At 37.5% G+C, this 22,050-nt stretch overlaps 1 protein-coding gene across 17 annotated transcripts in view; it reads left to right on the top strand.

Annotated features, from left to right (window-relative positions):
• The window catches only part of LOC139961618 (BRISC complex subunit Abraxas 2-like), a 270,695-nt gene that overhangs the window by 98,128 nt on the left and 150,517 nt on the right, over nucleotides 1–22,050 (top strand). For 8 of the 17 annotated variants that reach the window (XM_071960951.1, XM_071960948.1, XM_071960949.1 and 5 more), the window contains 3 exons: nucleotides 17,573–17,704; nucleotides 18,990–19,074; nucleotides 19,673–19,793. In XM_071960951.1, the coding sequence (XP_071817052.1) occupies nucleotides 17,573–17,704; nucleotides 18,990–19,074; nucleotides 19,673–19,793 (338 nt within the window). Of the gene's footprint in view, nucleotides 1–735; nucleotides 6,551–6,860; nucleotides 6,966–14,823; nucleotides 14,919–17,572; nucleotides 17,705–18,989; nucleotides 19,075–19,283; nucleotides 19,403–19,672; nucleotides 19,826–22,050 lie in introns of those variants that run through there. The other 9 variants (XR_011790934.1, XR_011790929.1, XR_011790931.1 and 6 more) reach the window with 4 other exon arrangements.

Below are 22,050 nucleotides of genomic sequence, written 5' to 3'. Positions count from 1 at the left end.
AAGAGCATATAAGATGCAACTTTCACCATTTGTATTCAGAAGCATATATCCAGCCATGGGAGATACAATATACTCTGCATTAAATTCAACTACTTGTTTGTGCCTTTATTTTCTTGTTCACATACCGCTGTGTTGTAGTTTTGACTGCTGATACGGATTTAATTGAAACTCTATCCGCACTCAACAATACACTGGGAAGGTTTTTCAGATTTTGATTATGATTACTTCAATCTTTTCAATTTAAGTTTATTGCTTGTCATCCACGATTTGACAGGTTTGAGTGAAAGGTAAATTTGTGTGTTATCCACATAGAAATGGTAGTTCAAGTTGTGGCTATGTACGATTGTGTACATAGTGAGTAGCAAGAGCCAAAGAACCGATTCCTGTGGAACGTCAAACTCTAGAGGTACTGGTTCCGAAAGTGTGATATGAATGCAAACTGTTTGAAATTGATTGGACAGATATTGAATCAAACTACTTCAATTAAGTCCAAACTGTTGGTGAAGGGCATTTGTATGGTAGTGTCCCTCAAGTCTTACATACACAATCTTCTCCAAAAGTTTAGAGATGAAGGAGGTGCTAAACACGGGCCAAAAACGTTTTAGTACTTCTATGTCCAGATCATTCTGATGGGATATGCATGTATGTTTGCATTTCCATTCATATTTTATGAAATACAGGGATAAATAATAATTTGTTAAACCCTTCTCATTCTTTTCCTGCACTCTTTCACAGATTGTGACGTAACTGAGTACAGTTTTATCAAGTGAGAGTTAACAACCTTCATCAACATGGCTTCCTGGAACCCTTTCATAGAAAACCTGACAGAAAACTTCTTCATGTGTTCTGTTTGTTTGGATCAATTTAATGAGCCGAAACAGTTACCATGTCTTCATCGATACTGTAACGATTGCTTGAGAACAGTTATTCAAGCCAGCCATGATGGGAAAATTGAATGTCCACTTTGTAAACAGCGATGTTGTATACCAGAGGATGGATTGGACGGCTTTAAGACTGATTTTCATATGAAGAGTATGCTCGAGTTCATAGAATTGCATAAATCATTGGAAAAGAAAGATTTGAAGCAGTGTGTGAGCTGTTCAAAGGATGTGGTATGTTCCGCCTACTGCTTTAAATGTAGAGATTTTTTATGCGAAGAATGTTACAAGTTCCATATCAGTAATAAAATGTTTACTGATCACCAACCAAGCACTCTGAAATTGGAAAATATGGCAGCTAAGAACCTGACCATGGAGAAAATAGCTGCAATGACGGAAGATCCCAGGTGCCATTTTCATATCAAAGAACCAGCCAAATTGTGCTGTGGTACATGCCAAAATGAACCGGTTTGTTTAGTCTGCACTCACGGTAAGCACAAAGGTCACGATCTCATAGATGTGAATGACCTAGCCCAGAAAGAAAGGACATTACTGAATCGGAATCTCGCTGAACTAAGCAATCACAAAACTAAACTATACGCGTTACCCGAGAAGGTTCAAATGGCGTTAGTAAAATTGAATGAAAATGTTACAAAAAAGACAAAGTTGTTGACAATTCAACACGAGGAACAGGCAAAGAAAATAAAGGATAAACTTGCCGAATGTAACGATGAACGTGAAAAAGGAGCTGCTGACATAGAAAATAGAAGAGGATGTGAAAAACGTGAAATAACTGTTAAACATGAAGAGGAAATGAACCGATTGATCTTGAAACATCAAGAAAATATGAAAAGTACCGATGTAAAATATGACCAAGAATTGGAAAACTTTATGGAAAATTGTCAAGAAATTGAGGGTCAATTCTTTAAAAAGCTGGGGGAGTTAGATAGTAATTTCAAGACCTTGACAACAGCTAAAGATCTTCTTGCAAGTCAAAACAAAAACGAATATGAAGAAATACTAAATAAATGTAAGCAGCTTATTAAACGGTTCGAAAACTTATCAGCAATGTCTTCTACCATTTTTGCATGTAATGACGATTGGACAGACGCACAGTGTATCCCCGACATAAGAGCAGCCAGTGAACCTATGCTCAAAGAAATGAAACAAGAATATCCAGAGTTAGAATCTTTATCTGATTTTGTCATCAGTGATATAACAAAAGTTATATCTGATAAAGTTGTAATTACAGAAAGCGCAGAGTCTGTTGTTGATGTTCCAGGAATCGAAGCTGAAGATAATATCACCGGTATAACAGTAAGTAGCGATGGTAATATCGTTGTGACTGGTATGGTATCAGAAGAGGAATCACACATCACTGTCACTAACATGAAAGGAGAATTATTAAATCAGAATGTCTTAATAGGAAATAAGAAATACCAGATTGAGGGAGAACGTTTCTGTTGTAATGTGTCAGGGTTCAATGTCATTACAGTTTGCAAACCGGATGAAATCGGTCTTTATAATATTTCTGACTCTTCTTACCAAAAGAAGAACATCAGTGATATGGTTAAGACGTGGCCAGAGGGTAGGGTTGTGTTGTCTGCTACCACGAATCCCGCCAAGAATCAAATCATTGTTGGTACTGACAGCAGAGAAGTGTATGTATTTGATTATCAGCTGAATTACAGTCACACCATAGTACTACCTGATGATATTATGGAATCACAAGATATCACCGTCCACGACAGTAATCTTCTGATCTGTGACTATGGGGGTGGGACCTCATATGTAGTTACCATGGTGACATCAGGGAGTAAGGTGGTGTATAAATTCACCAAACCAAATCTAAGTGGAGCGGACTTAAAACCTTACAGTGTGTGCATAGGCAAGGGAGGGTTCATCTACATGTTATGGGAAGATGATAGGCAGCTGAACGCTGTGCTAACACAGTACAGTCGAGATGGTCAGCAATTACTAACAACAATGTCAGTTGATGATGACGCATGGTGCATTACCACATCCGTAGTAGATGGTGAGGAGAAGCTCTTGATAGCCACCTTTGAAGGGAAGATGTATATATACGGACTAGTACCTGCATAGCGCTTTATAGAAATTACATATTAAAACAAAATGATATCGCGAGGTACGATACACAGATACGGTTGTTATCATTGCTGTATTTGTTTTTCTGTGGCTTTTACACACATAGTGAAATAACAAATCTAATTTCTAAGAGTCATTGTAATTGCATTTATAATTGGCAAATAACTAGTTTTTAATGAGTTTATCTCCGTATCTTAATATACAGATTACAAAGACTGCTTTCCTAGGTAATGAATAATTTACGTTAATATCAGTAGGTTCATTCATTTATGAATATATACTTTTACTACAGCCCAACATATTTCTATGCAAGGTTGGCGTATTATTCCTTGGGTATAAGTAATATTGGCTTCATGTGGCAATGTGGTATATATATCAATACAGATAATTTCTGGATTTCAACTCTTTCTTTATAATACTCCTCCATTTAAAATAACCTATTATTATTACATATGATATATAAATATATATATATTAGTGCTCTATTTTCTTGTATCTTCTTAAGAATATCTGCACCCAACGAAGATGGACGTACAATATACATGCATTTCCGAGTGTTGGTCTTTTTTTTTAGGTATAGCTGTAAACACAATACTGCAAGAACGAAATGCTTATAGGCTACTTCGTTTCTTAATACCGTATATTGGGCACATTTTAGTACTATATTGCGAACATGGTGGTCAAAGATAATTTGTAACAGTTCTATAGCCGAGTCTTTGGGATCCAATTCCAAGTCCGTCTTGTTCAAATACCAAGTTACCAGTTTATAAACTTCTAAGTTTAAAGTAAAGACACAAAACGTAACCTATGTTTATAGCCGTTGGATCACATCAAAGATTATTGGGACCTATAGATATCCGTCCTTTTGACGTTCAGAATAGCCGTGTGAAGGATCCGGTTCGTTGGCGGCCTTCCTTGAAGGCTATAGCCGGCAGGGACATATGGCAATGATATTAAAATGAACCTTGCTTTAAGTTGCCCTAAGTTAAAGAATATGAACATATTAAGGAAAGGGTCAGATAGCTAACATGCTTCTTATGTAACCACTGTCTATGTGACATAGTGTTGAAATGGAAACTCTTGTTTAAATGCAGTGTCATAATCAGAGGAGGGTGGAGTGAAGTTCGACGATATATATATATATATATATATATATATATATATATATATATATATTCAATGTGCTTCTTTTGTTGACTGTTTGTTTGGTCAGGTGTTCACCAACAAGTTTTGTTTGCTGGAGAGTATAAATGGATGCAGAGTTACTCTAGCTTCCTCTTTGTGATATACTTACCTTACATTTTACTCTTACTGTTACTTTGCACTTACTTTATTACACAGTACTGTACTTTTGTTCTTCTATATCAGAATACATTATAATAATATTTCAGGAAATCTTCCTTGCATTGTGTTTGGTTTATTTATGCATCCACTGTTATACATGCGTGATACTAGAGTAACAACATCCTGTAAGTTACCATATAGGTATACATAATGTAGAGCAAGTGACTTAAATTTGTTCAGGAATTAACTGTGTGTGAACCAGAAAAGATCAGAGATATCCAGCTCTAATTTGTATCACTCCCTATTGATTGTGGCATCAACAAGTTAATTCACTGGTTGTAGCTATTGGAGTAGAGCGCCACAAATTTTTGTTTACGTTTTTGGTTTCATTTTTATCTCAATACATTACATGTATAGAGATATTGTAACAGTAAGTGGGACTCTCTCTTCTCTTAAAAATTTTTCAGCGTCTTCATACAAAGTTCTTTTTCTCTGAAATTTCCAGAGCAAGCATATATCATATAGGCCAACAAAAGTTACTATTTTTTATTCCAGAATTGTATCTCATTCCATGACTTTTTCACCGATTTATGTCCAAATTTGGCCAAATCCCTCTGAAAAACCGTTGAACCAAGGCTTTTTTGCACACGCTACAAAACTTGTTTGTTTCCTTGTTTTTGATAATTAAGCCCCGCCTCCAAGTCTGGTTTGTAGCAGATTGGCAATGACTCAAGCCCCGCCTCCAAGTCTGGTGTGTAGCAGATTGGCAATGACTCAAGCCCCGCCTCCAATTCTGGTTTGTAGCAGATTGGTTAGGACTCATGGCAGCTACATGTTAGATATACGAAAATGGCCACCCTCGCGACCAATTTTCTATACTGTTGTGAGATATGCTGCTGGTACTGGTAGTGTATTGCACACTAATTTCACACACATTGTCGTACTATATTTAATTTATATTAGGACTTCGTCTGTTTATAGCTCCATGGTTTTAGTAATATCAATTTAAGGATTGTACTGTTGTTCAGGTAGTTTTTCAGAGCAAGAGTCATGATAAGTTTGTTTGATTGCCCATCAGGTATTTTTGTATAATTACGTATACACATTGTTGTGTTTACAAGTTTAGGCTAGGCCTACAGTAGTGCATCCTATATTAGACTTTCATTTAGTAATGGTCACATTAGCATTGTACTGGTGGTGTTCAGGCAGTTTTGGGCCAGGGTGCAGTAAGTTTGTTCGATTGCCTTACAGTGTGTTTTAATTTTAACTTAAGTTTCCAACTTATATTTTAACTGTGACTCCATAAATTTAACATAATGTGAATGGTATAATACAACAACTATTAATTTGGAATAGGCCTAGAGTGTATATTGTGCATTTCTAGAATGAAGCATCATTATGAATTAACAGCTTGTTTGGTATATTTCTTTAACCCCCCCCCCCAAAAAAAAAAAAAAGAAGAAAAAGAATTAAGAACAAAAATTATAATCTATCACATTTTATTTTCACTGGAGTATGTATAAAAGAGGAGCCAGCCATAGCATCACAACTTTTATAAGACTATAAAAATTGGATAAGGTTATGTTTTATTTATAAGGATATAAGATGTATAACTATAAGGTTATGAGAAGTATGTTTAGCTTTCTTTTGAACCTGTGATGTTTGACATCAAATATTCAAAGAATTAAAAGAAAATACTAAAATGGAGAGGAACTGGGGTGGCTATAAGGAGAGGAGGAGGCCACCCATCACTTTCAATTAAAAACTTGTAATCTACTTGTACATTGTTTTTTCCAAGTCATAAATCCACGAAATCTTCATGTCAAAATTATTGAGAAGGAAAAACGTGGGTTGTTTTGATACTTGGAAGTGTACACAGTTTTGATGGTAGTCACCACTACAGTCTACAGTAACATACAGTAGGTCGATAGGCCTAGCTTTCTCAAGGTGGGCATCAAGAATATGGTCGAGTTGTTCGTCTCTTCTTATTTGACTGTTGTCATTGACGTCAAACTATATGACCAAAAATATTATATATATTGATATTTATAATTGTAGAGACAGAGCAAAGATATGAAACTAGGAATCGAAATTAGAACTTCCAGTATTGAGATACTGCATCATTGATGCTCTTGTTTGAGAGCGATTCAGACTCAGATTTGGCCAGCTCAGGAGAGGAGCCTTAAAAACTTAAAGAGTTGCTTGTGTTGCTGTACACCGAGCGTTGGCTTTCTTTTACTTTACATATCAACACTGGCAATTTGATTAGTTGGATACAGTTGGTAAGTGTTGTGGTTTAATTCAATGACGGGCCGGTGGGGGCCATGGGACCGATAACGTTTATAAATTCACATTCATGTGTTGCATTTGTTGTGGCCTGTGCATTTCCGTAGGCTACTGTAGATTCACGATAGGGATAGCCTGCTGGCAGTGTGTAGTCATGGACCTAAGTTACTTAAGCTATGTTGAGTTGTGGGTATACATCCTACAATTATCATTATGCATACGTCTGATTTGATCATTGTTATCATGATAATAACATTAATAGTGTTTACCTGATATTAATGGGAATAATTTGTTCTCATTTTATAGTGAACCGGGTTACAAGGACTTTTAAGTCGAAAGTGCAGGAGTCACACAATAAACACAAATTGGCAATCCAAAAATCGGAGTTTGTTTTATGTCATGAGTACACTGGTAAGGATTTTACGGTACCTGTACGCAAAAATAAACCTCAGATTTGTCATTTGCATATTGTTGTCCATTGGCAAGTAACCAATGGGAAGTGATACAAACGTGACGCATCTTAAAAATTTGGCGGTGAAAGCAGTATTGTTGCTTGCCATGGAATTAGTCGCTACAACTGTGCTACAAGCATTCAGTATTGTTATCAACTCAACTATCCTCTTCGTGCCTTGTGGCACATAAGGCCATCACGCTCTGTTTCCACTTGTCCCTGGCTCGTGCACTTTCCCTTGCCTCATTCCAAGTCTTCCACCCACCTTGCTTTCTTTCTCTTTCTACTGTCCTCCTCCACGTTGTTTTTGGTCTGCCAACTTTCCGCTTCCCTTCTGGCCGCCATGTCAGGGCAATCGTACAATGGTGATCATTTGGTTTCCTTAAAACATGACCAATCCAATTCCATCTTCTTCTTTTGACTTCTTGACTTATTCTTGCAGTTTGGGTGTATTTATTGAGCTCATCCATTGAAATGATATTGGGCCAGAATATTTGTAGTGCCTTCTTCAAACACTGGTATTGGAAGGAATCCAGTCTATTTTCATCACTTTTGTTCATTTTCCACGTTTCGCAACCATAAAGAAGTACTGGTCTTACCAAAGTTTTGTATAGCTTGATTTTGGTTTTTCTTCCGTACTGTTTGGATCTCCATATCTTGTTCAATTTAGTAAATGCAACTCTTGCCTTGTTTATTCTGCTATTCATTTCCCTCTCTCCACCTCCATCTTTGCTTACTATTGCACCTAAGTATGCAAATTCATTCACATCATCTATGTCATACTCTTCTATTTTAACTGCATCCCTCTTCTTGTTATTCATTCTCATGATCTTTGTCTTTTTTTTTTTTTTTGTTTACTTTAAGTCCAACTCTACTCGCAAGACCAGTTATACTGTTTGTTTTCTTTTGCATTTGAGAATGGCTGGAAGATAGGAGCGCAATGTCATCTGCAAAATCTAGATCTTCAAGCTTAGACATCATCTGCCACCTGATCCCTGTGTTGTTGTCTTTGGTAGTCTCTCTCATCATCCAGTCAATCACAAGAAGAAACAAAAATCCGGACATTACGCATCCTTGCTTTACCCCAGTCTTTACTTGGAACCACTCTGTTACTTCGCCGTCATCTAACACTGCACACACACTGTCTGAATACATTAGTTTGACTATGTTGATGATTTTCCCTGGTATGCCGTAATGCCTCATGATCTCCCACAAACTGTCCCGGTGAATCGAATCAAAAGCCTTTTCAAAGTCGATGAAATTTATGTATAATGAAGATTGCCACTCAATGGATTGTTCAATAATATTTCTCAGTATGAAGATCTGTTCAGTTGTGCTCTTTCCTTGACGAAATCCTGCTTGTTCTGGTCTAAGTTTCTTGTCAATGCCTATTTTAATCCTGTCAATAACAATTCTTCCCAGTATCTTGCTTGCAGTAGGCAGCAATGTGATCCCTCGCCAGTTTCCGCACTCAGTTAAGTCTCCTTTCTTCGGTAATTTCACGATTAGACCTTTCTTCCAGTATTGTTATATGCACAAGTAATTTTCTATAGTGTATGAAGTGTATGATGCAAGTAAATGACAGTTGAATAGATACGCATTCAGTATTTAGACAGGCAGACATGTTTTCTCTGCTCTCCTCCCTCGGCCAAGTTCATATTAGATCATTTTCGCTATTTGAAAATGTAATACTCGTTATGGGAATGTGATACGTTTTCGGCCAAGGGTAAGATGGTCCTTCTACATTGCTTAGGCATAGAAGGATTGCGTGTATTCGATATGTTATCTGGAAAGAAACCACCCAAGGATAATGCATTAACTGACCACGCTCTTTCAACTCTTGGAGAATATTTCGTGCCGATGTAAATGGAGTTTCTGAGCCTGGTATGCCGATTCTGACATAGAAATCAACACTTTGGTGAGTCCATATCATATGTAGCAGGACCAACAAATGACACAAAAACAGAAAGTCCTCTGAACACTTTTATTTACGGTTCGACAAGAGCACACTGGGTATAATGAGCCAGTGACGTGTATTTATCTTACGGTAACACAATGACTTAAACAAGAGGCGGTGAAGAAGTGCAATACAACTGAACTTTAGCTGTGAGCTGCAAGATAAAATATGGAAGGAGAAAATACTTAATGATAATGACCAGAGAAATATCTTCAAAGATACAGGATAACATTTTCAACCCACTAATTAAAACGACATGAAGGCTGGTTAACACAACTAAAATCTGAGCAGTCTTTAACAGATACCACTAGGATCAAGGACATTTAAATCCACAAACCCTGGGAATACAAACAAAGATTTTACAAACATTTTCAACTTACATCTGCAAAATATGACATATTCATACTTAAATGACTATACATGCCACCATGTAAATTAACTCAAAATGTCATTTAACCTTGGACTCTGAACCAACCATCACGATTCTTTACGAAAATTAATTGAAAATTCAACCATTTCAAATATTCAGGATAAAAGAAGAATACAACTTTACTGTATACTGTACATCTGCTTAGGACATACAATTATTTCATCTAATACTGAATAAGCATGCTATAAAAACAAATAATCAACCGACATCAAAAACTTAAGATATGAGCCTATCTCTACACGTCAGAACCAATAGCCTGAAACCCCAGTCCAAATAACAATATGATAAAGAACCAGATTTAGATAAAAGACCTGTGAATACTCACACTTCATGTGCATCCCATACAGTATATAAATTGGAAATATAACAATCAATGGATCTTCCCTACACATATATCATAGCATGAATAACGCTAACATTCCAATACAATATATAAGTATAAACATGATCGAGGGAGCAGCCAGTTTGAAATAGTGACAACATGTCAGATGTCTTCTGGGTAGAAAATGAAATCATGGGAAATACCTCAATTGACTAGTGCGCAATGGGAGTTAGTATGTATACAATAGCCAAGTATACACAAAAGATTATTAACGTCACTCGGTCAATACCCTTTTCATGACCTATTTACGTTGGTCACAATATGTATAAACCCATAACTCAATCAAAACTTTTAAAAGGTAGATCCTACTCATTCTCACATAGCTGTGGTCTTGACAATCACAAAGGAAATACAGTAAAAGTTACAACGGAAATCTTGAGTTAAAATAAACCCCATTTCCCCACACATTGATACTTACGTAAAACCCTGTAATTTCTGAACGATTGAGAAATGATTGGAGACCAAATTGTGTAGAATTTGATTAACAAACATTAGAAAATCACCAACCATGTACTTTCCTTATTTGTTTTCTTCATTGAAATGGATCATGCCAGACTTGGTTCAGGAACTTTTCCCTGAACAATTACAGCATTTAGGAGTAAACTACATGGGAAAGCAAGCATATTTCAAGGTGCTTAAATTTGGGACAGTTTCAAGCATCATCAAGTTCTGCTTTTGCAGGTACAGTAATGACATTTGCCTGACATCAAGACACTCACTGATCACACTGAACTTTCATTTCATTTAAAGTTATGTGGTCATTAATTAGGAGCACCTTTTTATTTGTTGAAATTAAAAGTTATTGAAAAAAGATGGTATGACTCAATTATGATGAATGCTTGGTGAATTAGTGTAATGATGACTATTTGTAATCTTTGCAACATCACCCAAACATCGTTGTTACTGTTTTATTACTATGGGCCTTTAAGTTTCATTTGCTTTATTAATGATTCAATTAGCATCACTTAGGCTGTCATCTCTGTTATATAACTTTTGTATGAAGAAATCATTTTATGTATGCAACTTAATGTGACCTTATGCAACCTGATGCGACCTAATGTGGCCTTATGTGACCTGACTATGAAAGTGGCTGAAAAATGGGCATATCGTTGTTCTTGACACGTTCCAAAATGTGAATCAGAGTTATTGTCGACCTGTCAGGCTTTACAAATCACAATCAGTCAATTAACACGTCACAATTCTGACTCATTCCACTGGTAATGTGAAAAAACAAGATAACGACATAAGTTTATCAAATCTTGTCAAATCTTGCAAATGCTTCATCTCTGCTGTTTAGTAACCAATTAATATAATCATCAACGACATATGCAGGTTTCACATATTTATAGTCATGTGTGAGGATGTATTCACAGGTAGAATTTGAAACACCTAATATTTTGAATTGAAAATGTTATAAATTATTATTTGGTATTAAAGAGGGATTGGAATATAGTGATGGGTGCAATGTGAAAAGCAGTGTGATGTGACAAAAATAAATTCACAGTGACACAGGCTGCCCTGCATTGACCTTTGACCTCAACAACAGTCGATCTTCTTGCACTAAATGTGATAAACATCGACATACTAAATACTGTATGACATCTGTCCTTGTTGAAATATTGTGTAAAACATGGTTTTCGCAATTTGACCCCTGGTGAGCTCAAAGGACCATTGACCTCCGCCCACTATATTAGGCTTCTTGTACTCAATGTGGTACAATCACATACAGTACCAAATATGCAATCTGTACAAGCTTCCCTTGTGATGTTATACTTAAGAAGGTGTATTAGTGTAGAGAGGCAGGTAAGAGGGCAGTGAAGTAAATGTTTAAAGTTAAAAGTTGAAAGTTTACAGTCTTGTATGAGGCTAATGCCTCCTCACACGACTTTAAAACTTAACCCCTGGTCATTGGTAACTTGTCACACCCACACACCAAAGTGTACACAATTCAATCAGTCTCTCCTGAGGCACCTCAGTGCACCACATCCACATGTCCCCCGGGGGACTTCCCATAGGGTGCTGCCACAAACCGGCGCACACAACTATATTTACAAGTTACCTCACTAGTCCCCATTTTTACACCTGGGTGAAGAGAGGCAATGGAGATAAAGTGCCTTGCCCAAGGACACAACGCAATGATCTGGCCAGGACTCGAACCTGCAATCCTTAGATCACAAGTCCACTGCCTTAACCACTTGACCACAACGCTCTCACTTAGGCTGTCATCTCTGTCAACTTAATGTGACCTTATGCGACCTGATGTGACCAAATGTGACCTAATGTGGCCTTATGTGACCTGACTATGAAAGTGGCTGAAAAATGGGCATATCTTTGTTCTTGACACATTCCAATATGTGAATCAGAGTTTATTGTCGACCTGCCAGGCATTACAAAATCACAATCAGTAAATTATACATTACTGTTAAAGTCTAAACACGTCACAAATCTGACTGATTCCACAGGGAATGTGAAAAACACAACATAACGACATAAGTTTATCAAATCTTGCAAATGCTTCATCTCTGCTGTTTAGTAACCAATTAATAACCACGACATATGCAGGTTTCACATATTATAGTCATGCAGGAGGATGTATTCACAGTAGAATTTGAAACACCTAATATTTTGAATTGAAAATGTTATCAATTATTATTTGGAAAGAGGCCGGATTGGAATATAATGATGGGTGCAATGTGAAAAGCAGTGTGATGTGACAAAAAAGAAATTCACAGTGACACAGGCTGCCCTGCATCAGGCAAGAGTCTCTTCCGCGGAAACGCGGATTTCCGATTTTTTTTTTTTTCATTTTCGCGTTTTTTCTCGTAATTCGCGTTTTTTATTATTTTTTTTATTTAATTTTTTTTATTTAATTTTTTTTTAATTTTTTTTTTTTGCCGAACATGCTGGACTGTGAAGGGAAGGAACACCGAATTTGACCAGTGGTGGAATCAAGTAGCACAAAGCAAGCAAAAAAGCCTTTTTTTGGTTCAAAAAAGCTAATGGATAAATTATCCAAGCAGAAATTCCACACTTTTTTTGGCGAGTTACGTGATGTGATAGATTCCATCTAGAGTCCACCATTTTGCATTTAAGCCCTCTTTACCTGACAAAAAAATTCTAAAGGGGAGGGGACACCCCCTCCCCTTAAACCCCTCCCCCAGGACGGTGATCGATAAATTTCAGATTTTTTTTCCCTGGCTCAGTCTCATCCCTGCTGCATTGACCATTGACCTCAACAACAGTCTTCTTACACTAAATGTGATAAACACCGACATACTAAATATGACATCTGTCCTTGTTGAAATATTGTGTAAAACATGGTTTTCACAATTTGACCCCTGGTGAGCTCAATTGGACCATTGACCTCTGCCCACTACATTAGGCTTCTTGTACTCAATGTGGTACAATCACATACCAAATATGCAATCTGTACAAGCTTCCTTTGTGATGTTATACTTAGGAAGGTGTATTAGTGTAGAGAGGCAGGTAAGAGGGCAGTGAAGTAAATGTTTAAAGTTGAAAGTTTACAGTCTTGTATGAGGCTAATGCCTCCTCACATGACTTTACAACTTAACCCCTGGTCATTGGTAACTTGTCACACCCACACACCAAAGTGTGCAAAATTCAATCAGTCTCTCCTGGGGCACCTCAGTGCACTGCATCCACATGTCCCCCGGGGGACTTCCCATAGGGTGATGCCACAAACCGGCGCACACAACTATATTTACAAGTTACCTCACAAGTCCCCATTTATACACCTGGGTGAAGAGAGGCCATTGGGGTAAAGTGCCTTGCCCAAAGACAACAACGCAATGATCTGGCCAGGACTCGAACCTGCAATCCTAAGATCACAAGATGTTTGGCATATGTTGACTTCAAATGACCTTTGACCTCTACCAAAAGCAATAATAGGCTCCTTAAATTGTTATGGTACATTTCCAAACACCTTCATACCAAATATGAGGTCTGCCCAAGCTTTGCTCCTTGAGATATATCATATTTACAATTTGACCAATGGTGACCCCTAATGACCTTAAACCTCTTCCCACAATAATAGGCTTCTTGCACTCAACATGGTACTTCTACACACCAAATATGATGGCTCTACCATCAATTTTCCAGTGTGGTGAGTTTAGGCTGTACAATAAAATTAAGTAAAACCATCTTTCAGATATTTCTGGAAATTCTTTAGAGCCATTTAACTATTTATCATATTTCTTTGCTTCTTAAAGGCCAGATATTAGGGGATCAATCAACCCTTAATGTAAACTTTCATGTGAATTCAAAGTTAGCTCATTTATATAATATTACTGATTGCTTATTGCCATTGGTACCAGGATTGTTGTACCAATGTCATTTCCTGACATAATGTTAGTTAAATATGGGCAGTTCATGCTTGCACATGCAGCTGTTTTGGATTTTTGTTTTAATTAATTTGACAACCTCTGGACAAAGACTTATTTCCTGCAGGCCCCAACAAAGTGGGGTTTCAGCTGGTAATGTGGAACCAATTCTTCTTTACTCTTAGTCTGGCATAGTAACATACTTTTAAATATTCAGCAAGCTCACTTACAGGACATATTTCTATGGAATGTTCTCAAACTAAGATGTTGCTTCACATCAAGTTAACCTTTAAAGGTATAGTCTGTATAGGTCCCAAATTATTGCGTGCTATGATTGCTAGAAGTTTTCAAAAAGTTCTTTCCTGGAGGTGTTTACACTCCAAATTGTTCTCAGACATTCTAACTTAACACACACTATCACAGAATGTCCCAGTGAGGTAAATTCCCTCTGAAGTGTAAAGAGTTAAAGAATTTGACCCAAGTTGACCATTTTGAAAAATGTGGCATATTTGGAACCAATACAGCATACCTTTAAGAGCAACATACATGCAACCAACATGCCCAACACAGTAGTCCCAAACTGGCTATTAAACCATGTATGTAGACTTGTTTTAGAGCCGTGAGAGTGGATTGGCCTCCATGATTCTGACATAATGACCACTTTTGACTTTCTACCTGTATAAATTGATTCTCCTCTCTTCATCAGGTATGAGTCCACTCAGGCTGCTCCCAGCCCTTTGATGTCCACACCTTTAGCAGAGCATATGCTTCTCAAAGACTGGATCAGGACATAACTGTCAGGTAAGGATGTTTAATGTAGGCATTCCTGTATTTTAAGTTGTAACACTAACTCATTTGTGGAGAATGCATTCTTGTTGTTTTAAATATGTCAACATACGGGACACTTTGAAAGTGAAGCAGTTTGTAACGCATACTTTTCACAAACGCTGGTTTTTATGGTTTTAATACACTGAATGATTAAACCACAAAATACCAAAACTTTGCTATATTGTGGCTTGAAAACTCCCCATATTGATTAGAAATTATCCTTTCAAATATTTATGTTGGCAATCACACCAACTTTATGATTGGGAGGCATATTTTTTTAATGTCAATATGGGAATTTGACTTAATGTCAAAAGGTCAAAAGGTGGATTAGAACAACAAAGGTGGTGCAGGGGGGGGGGGGGGGGTGGGAGCAGGGACAATGATGCAAGGGACAAGAGAAGTAGGGTTTCAGGAGCTTTTATATCCTTCCACAATTTTGGATTGGAGGTTTTCATAGACATTCCTGTATTTTCTTATGTAAATAACTCTTTCAAATATTCTACTGCCCTTTTCCCTAAGTTGTCAAGTTTAGAGGATAAATCTGTCCTTTGTCTGGACAAACATCATATTTATTTCTGCAGGTAGGCGTAGTCCCTCCATATATGATGGGCTGTAATTGTTGTAGCCTCCTACCCAATCCTAACTCCTGTGAGTCCTGTCACTGTACGTGTCCCAAATCCCTACCTTTCTTACCCCTCTGGAATCCATTTAACATTCAACTGTTAGACCACACTGCTACTTACTGTATTTGAACATTACGGTGGAGTAATTGCACACGAGAATAATCAAAAAGAATATTTTGGAAAGCAAAAGTCGTTAATAAGTAGTTTATTATATTAACAGTATCAGTCAATGGAGCAACAGTAAGCTGTAACAGAAACCAACAGAGTAGGATGCAGAGATATTTATATTGTAACGCTTTCCGCTTCGGTGGTATGGTGAAGTACCCAGTTGGCAAGTAAGGAAGGGGGCTATAGAGAGAGAGGCTCGAGGACACCGTTGAAGAGAATACACTAACAGTGCATTAAGAGTTTAAAAAGTATAATTATATACACAATGTACCTGTCGTACATCTTTCGCATGGTAATAAACAAATAACACATACAGAAAGTAATACAATAAAACAATAAATTAATACAAGGGTGGCGTACATTAACTGATAAACAAATAATATATACAGAAAGTAAAACAATAAAGTAATACAAGGGTGGCGTACATTAACTAGCCCTGTCAAGGGAAAGCTAATCTCTCATATGTTAGCTGCCTAGCAGCGCAGCTATTTATAGGGGCTACGTCAAGGACAACGCAGCGCAGGCACAACGCAACCTAACTATAGGTAGTGCGTCAAGGACGAGGCAGTGTAAGGACAACGCTGAGCAGCTAATGATGAGATTCGTCAGCCCGCGAACCCTACGCTGCGACGACCTTGCGCAGGCACAAGCAGTTACGCAGCGCAGCTGCAGAGTGCATAACTCGATCCTCTGCACAAGCCAAAAATAACCTAAGTCCCTAAAATAACATACAAATTCGGCATAGATTCTGCCTGGCAACTTACACTAAATATACCCCAAACTTAATGCCTAAAAACGCTCCTTGTACGACATTATAAATGACCCCGTAACTGTGTAGAATCCTATACACGATTAACTGACCAATTAAGAAATAGCCAGTAAGATTGACAACCGCCATAACCCAATTACAGCCGGTCAACGCTCTCTACAGTGCTATACGTATATGAGCTAACCCTGCCCCACTGTCTATGCACCCTTCTCTCTATGCAAGTCCCTGCTAAGAACAAAGGCGGCCTTGTCCACCTGACTGTTTACATAAAGCCCCAGCAGCAAGAACCAACTCTCTCAGCCAGCAATAAACTGATACTTAAATTACACATGCTAGGGACCTCCCAGCTTAAACATTAAAGTAATTAAGAAACATTTTATAACGATAAAACAGGCAAGATAGAAAATACATACACACAAGAAAAGTAGGTTGTTTTCTCGTAACATTATATTGAAAGCTTTTATTTAATGCAGTATGGTGCCTTGAATCAGCAATTTATTTATGTACTTTCATTAGGAATCTGGAGGGGCACAGCCACTATTTGGATGGAGAGAATTAGAAATTGTCTTTGATTTTCATTGAGATGGCAGGGGCACTACGACAACTTTGTAGTTATAGTAGGAAAACAAGACTATTTACATACACTTGTGAAAAGGCACCAAGGGGCATGGTTTCCAGAGTGAGAAAAAACATGTAGAATTGAGAGAATTTTAAGAGCAACTTTTCTTTCAGTGGTTTAACATTTCCCGCAGCTACTCAATATTTACTGGCTCTTGGCGCAAATTTCGCTGGAGGTTTGGACAATCTTAGAGCCCTGACTTAGATGATAAAGTTGTAGGATGATCAAGAGGGCACCTAAGGGCATTGAAAGGGTTAAAGGACATACCCCAGTTGTTGCTATCAGTGATGGATGACTTTTAAGCTCATTACCGCGTGAGGTATTTTGCCATTCGACCTGCTTCCTGATGTACATATTCTTATGTTCATTGAGTGCGTTTTGTTTGTTCTTCTTTCACCCTCTGTCTGTCTACATTGTTGGTTCTCTTTTCTTTCATTTTCCGCTGCAGTTTATTCTCCCCACAAAAGGTCGCTATAGAAAATTTAGGAGATACGGCTCAGTCGGAGTACAAGCATGGCTCATCTCTGAACACGGAGTCCAGTGGTAGCGATAGTTACAGGGACATTTTAACCAGTCATAAGTAAGTTTCACTCTTTAAGCATGTTTTATTTGAACCAAGGTTTTGTCAGCTGGCAACATATTATCTATGTTTTATTCTTTTGTAAAACAATTCAAAAATAAGAAACTGACTGGGAAAAGTAAATGCAATGTACTTTATTGAGACAAGTTATTGGATAATCCCAAACTGAATGTTTACTTACCATAAATGTAACTGGTTGAAAGGTAAACGATGTGTCTTTTTAACAACATTTTAAACTATCTCAAGTTGTAAAGGATTGGGAAGGTAAATAGAAGTCGAATTGGGGTGGGGTTGAGTGGAGGAGGGGTGGCCGGCTAAAATAAGTTGCTTGTAACGATATGAGTTTTAAATTTACACTCCAAACAGTTGACTGTACTGAAAACTGCACAGTGCATTTTAAAGTAGACCACTATCTTTTTTATTGCTGTAAAGCAGAACTGTTTGTGACTTTGTGTTGAGTTTGTTTTGATCTCATCTCCCTTCATGTAATGTATAGGGAGATGAGATATTGTACTTCACCCCACATCAGAAATATGGGAGGGGGTGTGTGCGTTTGTGGGTGAGTGAGCAAAATTAAGTATGTCCCAACTCCTCTTAGACCCGAGGTCCTGTCAATTTCAAGCTTGGTGGGTGGGTGCCTGACCATGTTAACTCATGCCTGCGTGGTTGATGATGTCAAAGAGATCGAAGGTCAAGAAATCTAAAAATTGGTTTTTAGCCATTTTCTGCATGTCAACTTGTTGGACAAAGGCATTAATCCACATTATATGTAGAGAATGAAGAGACAAAGTTTAAAACAAGACAGATTTAGCTGCTTAGGCTTGTAGTTAACGGGTCAATTGAGTTAAAATTGGTCTAAATTGTGCAAAAGAGTATGTCATGAACTTCTCCTAGACTGTAAGATCAATCAGGTTCAAACTTGGTGGGTAGGTACTTGACCATGTACTGTAAACTTGATCTTGGGTGATTGGCATAAATGCCATAGGTGAAAGGTCAAATACCCAGAAACTAACCATTTTCTGCTTGTTAGTATGTTGGAAAAAGTCATTCAACCACAAAATACTGTATGTAGAATATATTATGGGACAAATTTTAAATCAGAACTTATGCAGTTGTGAAGCCTTAAGGGTCAAGGTCAAGTTCATTGTAGATCCATTCCATCATAGAAGAGATGAGATGCCGTGGATTGCCATCTTGTCTTATGTTTTAATCTTAATAGATGCTAAGATCCCATAACAAGGGAGTTTATTAGGCAAGTTTCATTCGTTTCTGTTTTTCTCGACAGGAAAGGTATGATTGATAAAGATGGCTACCTTCAAGGTATGCAAGGAATTAAGATGACTAATGAAGCAATCCATGACAGAATGAAGGTGAGATGACAAAACTATTAATTAATGGATCATTCAACTGTCAATTTGAGTATAGTTTCATTAGTTTAATGTAAGCTTAATTGCTTTGTTCAAGGGCTGTCCTAACTTTGTTGGTGTTTAATATCATTAGATGCAAGGTTACAAACATGCAATGTAACCTGTTAAAAATTTCAAGTTTCATTGCTTACACTACATTTTGTGTTTAATAGAATGCTGAGTGAAACTACCCACTGCTGTAGGTGATAAAACATTTGGTGTTTAATCCGCAAGCTCCAGCTCATTCATTGAGGCTTAAATTTCAATTCCTACCCAGATCCCAACAAAGAGAGTAAGTGACGTCTGCTCCTGTAACGCGACAATAGCATAAGAGACGGTGGTATGAACATACCTTATGGGCAAAAAGTTAACACGTCATTTAATGAAAGTGAAAATATTCCCCATCTTGGTGGGGTGGAATTTCCCCTGGGGTGGCATTTCCCCTGTGGGTTGTATAACTAAAGAGAAATCTGTAAGCAATGATGATTATTATTGCATCTTTGCATGATTGATTATTAATCCATCTTTGCATGATTGATTACTAATCCATCTTTCTGCTTAGACGTTGAAGGACAAAGAAATAAAATCAGAGGATTCCGTGAAGAGACTGGTAGCAGAGATCAAGATGCTAGGTCAAAGGGTCGTTCAATCTCATAAAGCCATACAGAAGGAGGAAGAGCCAGGTACATTTTCAAGTTTCTTCCATTTGGGTTCGGTACGTTGAGAGGACAAGATGGATATGATGCTCGCATTGTATAAAATTATTGGTAGCAGTATGCTGGAGACAATGGGTTGTAGGACTATTGTTTGCGAGCGGGTCACAGATATGGTCCTGTGCGAAGAAAGTTGGAATGAATTTCAAAACTAACCAATGAGTTTGTCTTGCGTACAAAGATTTACTTCGCTGCTAAATAAACCCGAGCATTAATCAGGGGCGTTTAAATTTGGTTAAAATGTTCTATTTATGGTAGTTTGCAAGCGAAGATGCTACCTAACTTATATGGAATTGATACCAAGTTTTTGTATTAAATGAGTGCAGTTGTTAAATTTTATGTCCCCGCCGACCCAACCCCACCCCTGGAAAGAAGTATCCCTGACCGTGATGAAATATCACTTAGTTATATTCAGTCTTATCGAAGGCGATGGAGTACAACAGAGTTGAGGAGAGTGGAATTTTCCAAACGTTAAAGAATACATCAAGTTTATATCCTTCGTCCTCAGATTCAGTGTAAAGTACATTTGGTTAATATTGCAAGGATAACAAGCTCGTTCCCTTTTTCTTAGAACTGAATAATAATTCACGCAATGCAAATTGCTCTTTTTTACCCCTCATGAAAGTAGCTGTGCAGAACCAGTGTATTGGAAACAATATTTTACCTGCCATTAGTTTTGCCATATGCACCTGTGCATTATTTTTTTTGGGGGGGGTCCCTTAATTGTATGTGCATTGTGTCACGATTGTTTTGACAAATAAGGCTTTTGTTCTGTGCAGTGATAATTTTTCCTATAATACCAGAGATATAAATATAACTATATTTAGAGGAAAATCTTGAAAAGGGTGTAACAATATAAACGTCAGGTCGGGTCAGATCTTTCTGGAAACCCTACACGTAAAGAGACTAGGAGAGAATTGGTCGGGGATAGGGGGGGCAGGGTCTTGGTGGAATATTTAGAGACATTGCGGTATTGTGTGTTGTTCTCCATCTCAATTAAAGACCTGTAATTTATTTGTAAATAAACACCCAGTTACTTAGTATTTTGCTTTTTTTTGATGCAGCCAGGGGTGGGACCAAGATTCCCCATCTCTTAGATTTTGTCTGTAACCCCACCAAAACTCATATTCAGTACCACCAAACCCACTCCGAACTCTGTTGCTCCATTTTACCCTAGAGAATCTTGCTATGAAATTGACTGACTTGCTACACAAATTCAAAGATATTGGGCATTTTTTTCTTCCATTAACAGAAATTCTAGTACTATCATCAATATAATGATAAACAAAATGGAAAAACTTTCAGCACATGTATTCAAAATATCAATCACTTACATATTGCCTCCACTTCACCCTCTACTTCAATACTCTGGATTTGCTTTATGATTATGGGCATGTTTGAGATGTAGTATTTCCAGTGGCGTAGGAAGGTACTTTTGAGTGGGGGTGCTGAAGACTGACGGCCGGCCTGGGGGAGAGGTTTAAGGGGAGAGGTTTCCCCCTCCCCCTTTGGATTTTATTTGCATTTCCAGGTGGCCTCAGATGCAATTTGGTGCAATATAGCACACTTCAACACCCACTCCATTTTGTAAATAATTTTGCATTTTCACCTGGACCAGATGAGATTTTTTTCTCATTAGGAAATGAAAAAGGGGTTTTCTGACTTGCTAAGCGGGGGGGGGGGGGGGGCGGAAATATACTTCCGCCCCTCCGTATTTTTCACTGGGGGGGCCCCCCAGCCCCCCGGTTCCTATGCCCTTGAGTATTTCTCAATCTGTGTTATTGTCAGATAATGAAACACCATCAGTCCCAAAGTTGACAAATTTGTACTACCACTGTTAACATGTCATTTGAGAAAGGTAAAACTCTTTTTGTAATTTTGTGTTGGATCTGAGGAACTGAGCTAAATGGTTAAAGTATTAGACTAAATAGTCATGTCATTCTAAACAAAAATTAAAGGTGGCATAAAAAATCCAGTCTGGCCTGATAGCACTGTTTCTCACAAATTAGCTTAGGTTTGTTTCTAAAGTCAACTTTTTTAAAGTTTTCCTTCATGTCTTTCCATTGTAATATAGCTTGTAAATCTATTGCAACTCTAATACTTTTGGCCTTGTTGTAATATATTCCTTTTTTTTTACATTTTTTTTTTACATTTTATATATAATAAAATTCTGTAACTACTGTACTGTAGTTGATACAACAATACTGTACTAGACATTTTACTAGTA

This window comes from Apostichopus japonicus, chromosome 20 (genome assembly GCF_037975245.1).
Source record: "Apostichopus japonicus isolate 1M-3 chromosome 20, ASM3797524v1, whole genome shotgun sequence".
In the NCBI taxonomy this organism is placed as follows: domain Eukaryota; kingdom Metazoa; phylum Echinodermata; class Holothuroidea; order Aspidochirotida; family Stichopodidae; genus Apostichopus; species Apostichopus japonicus.
Note: the sequence above shows the minus strand (reverse complement) of the source record. Positions and strands in the feature narration are given on the sequence as shown.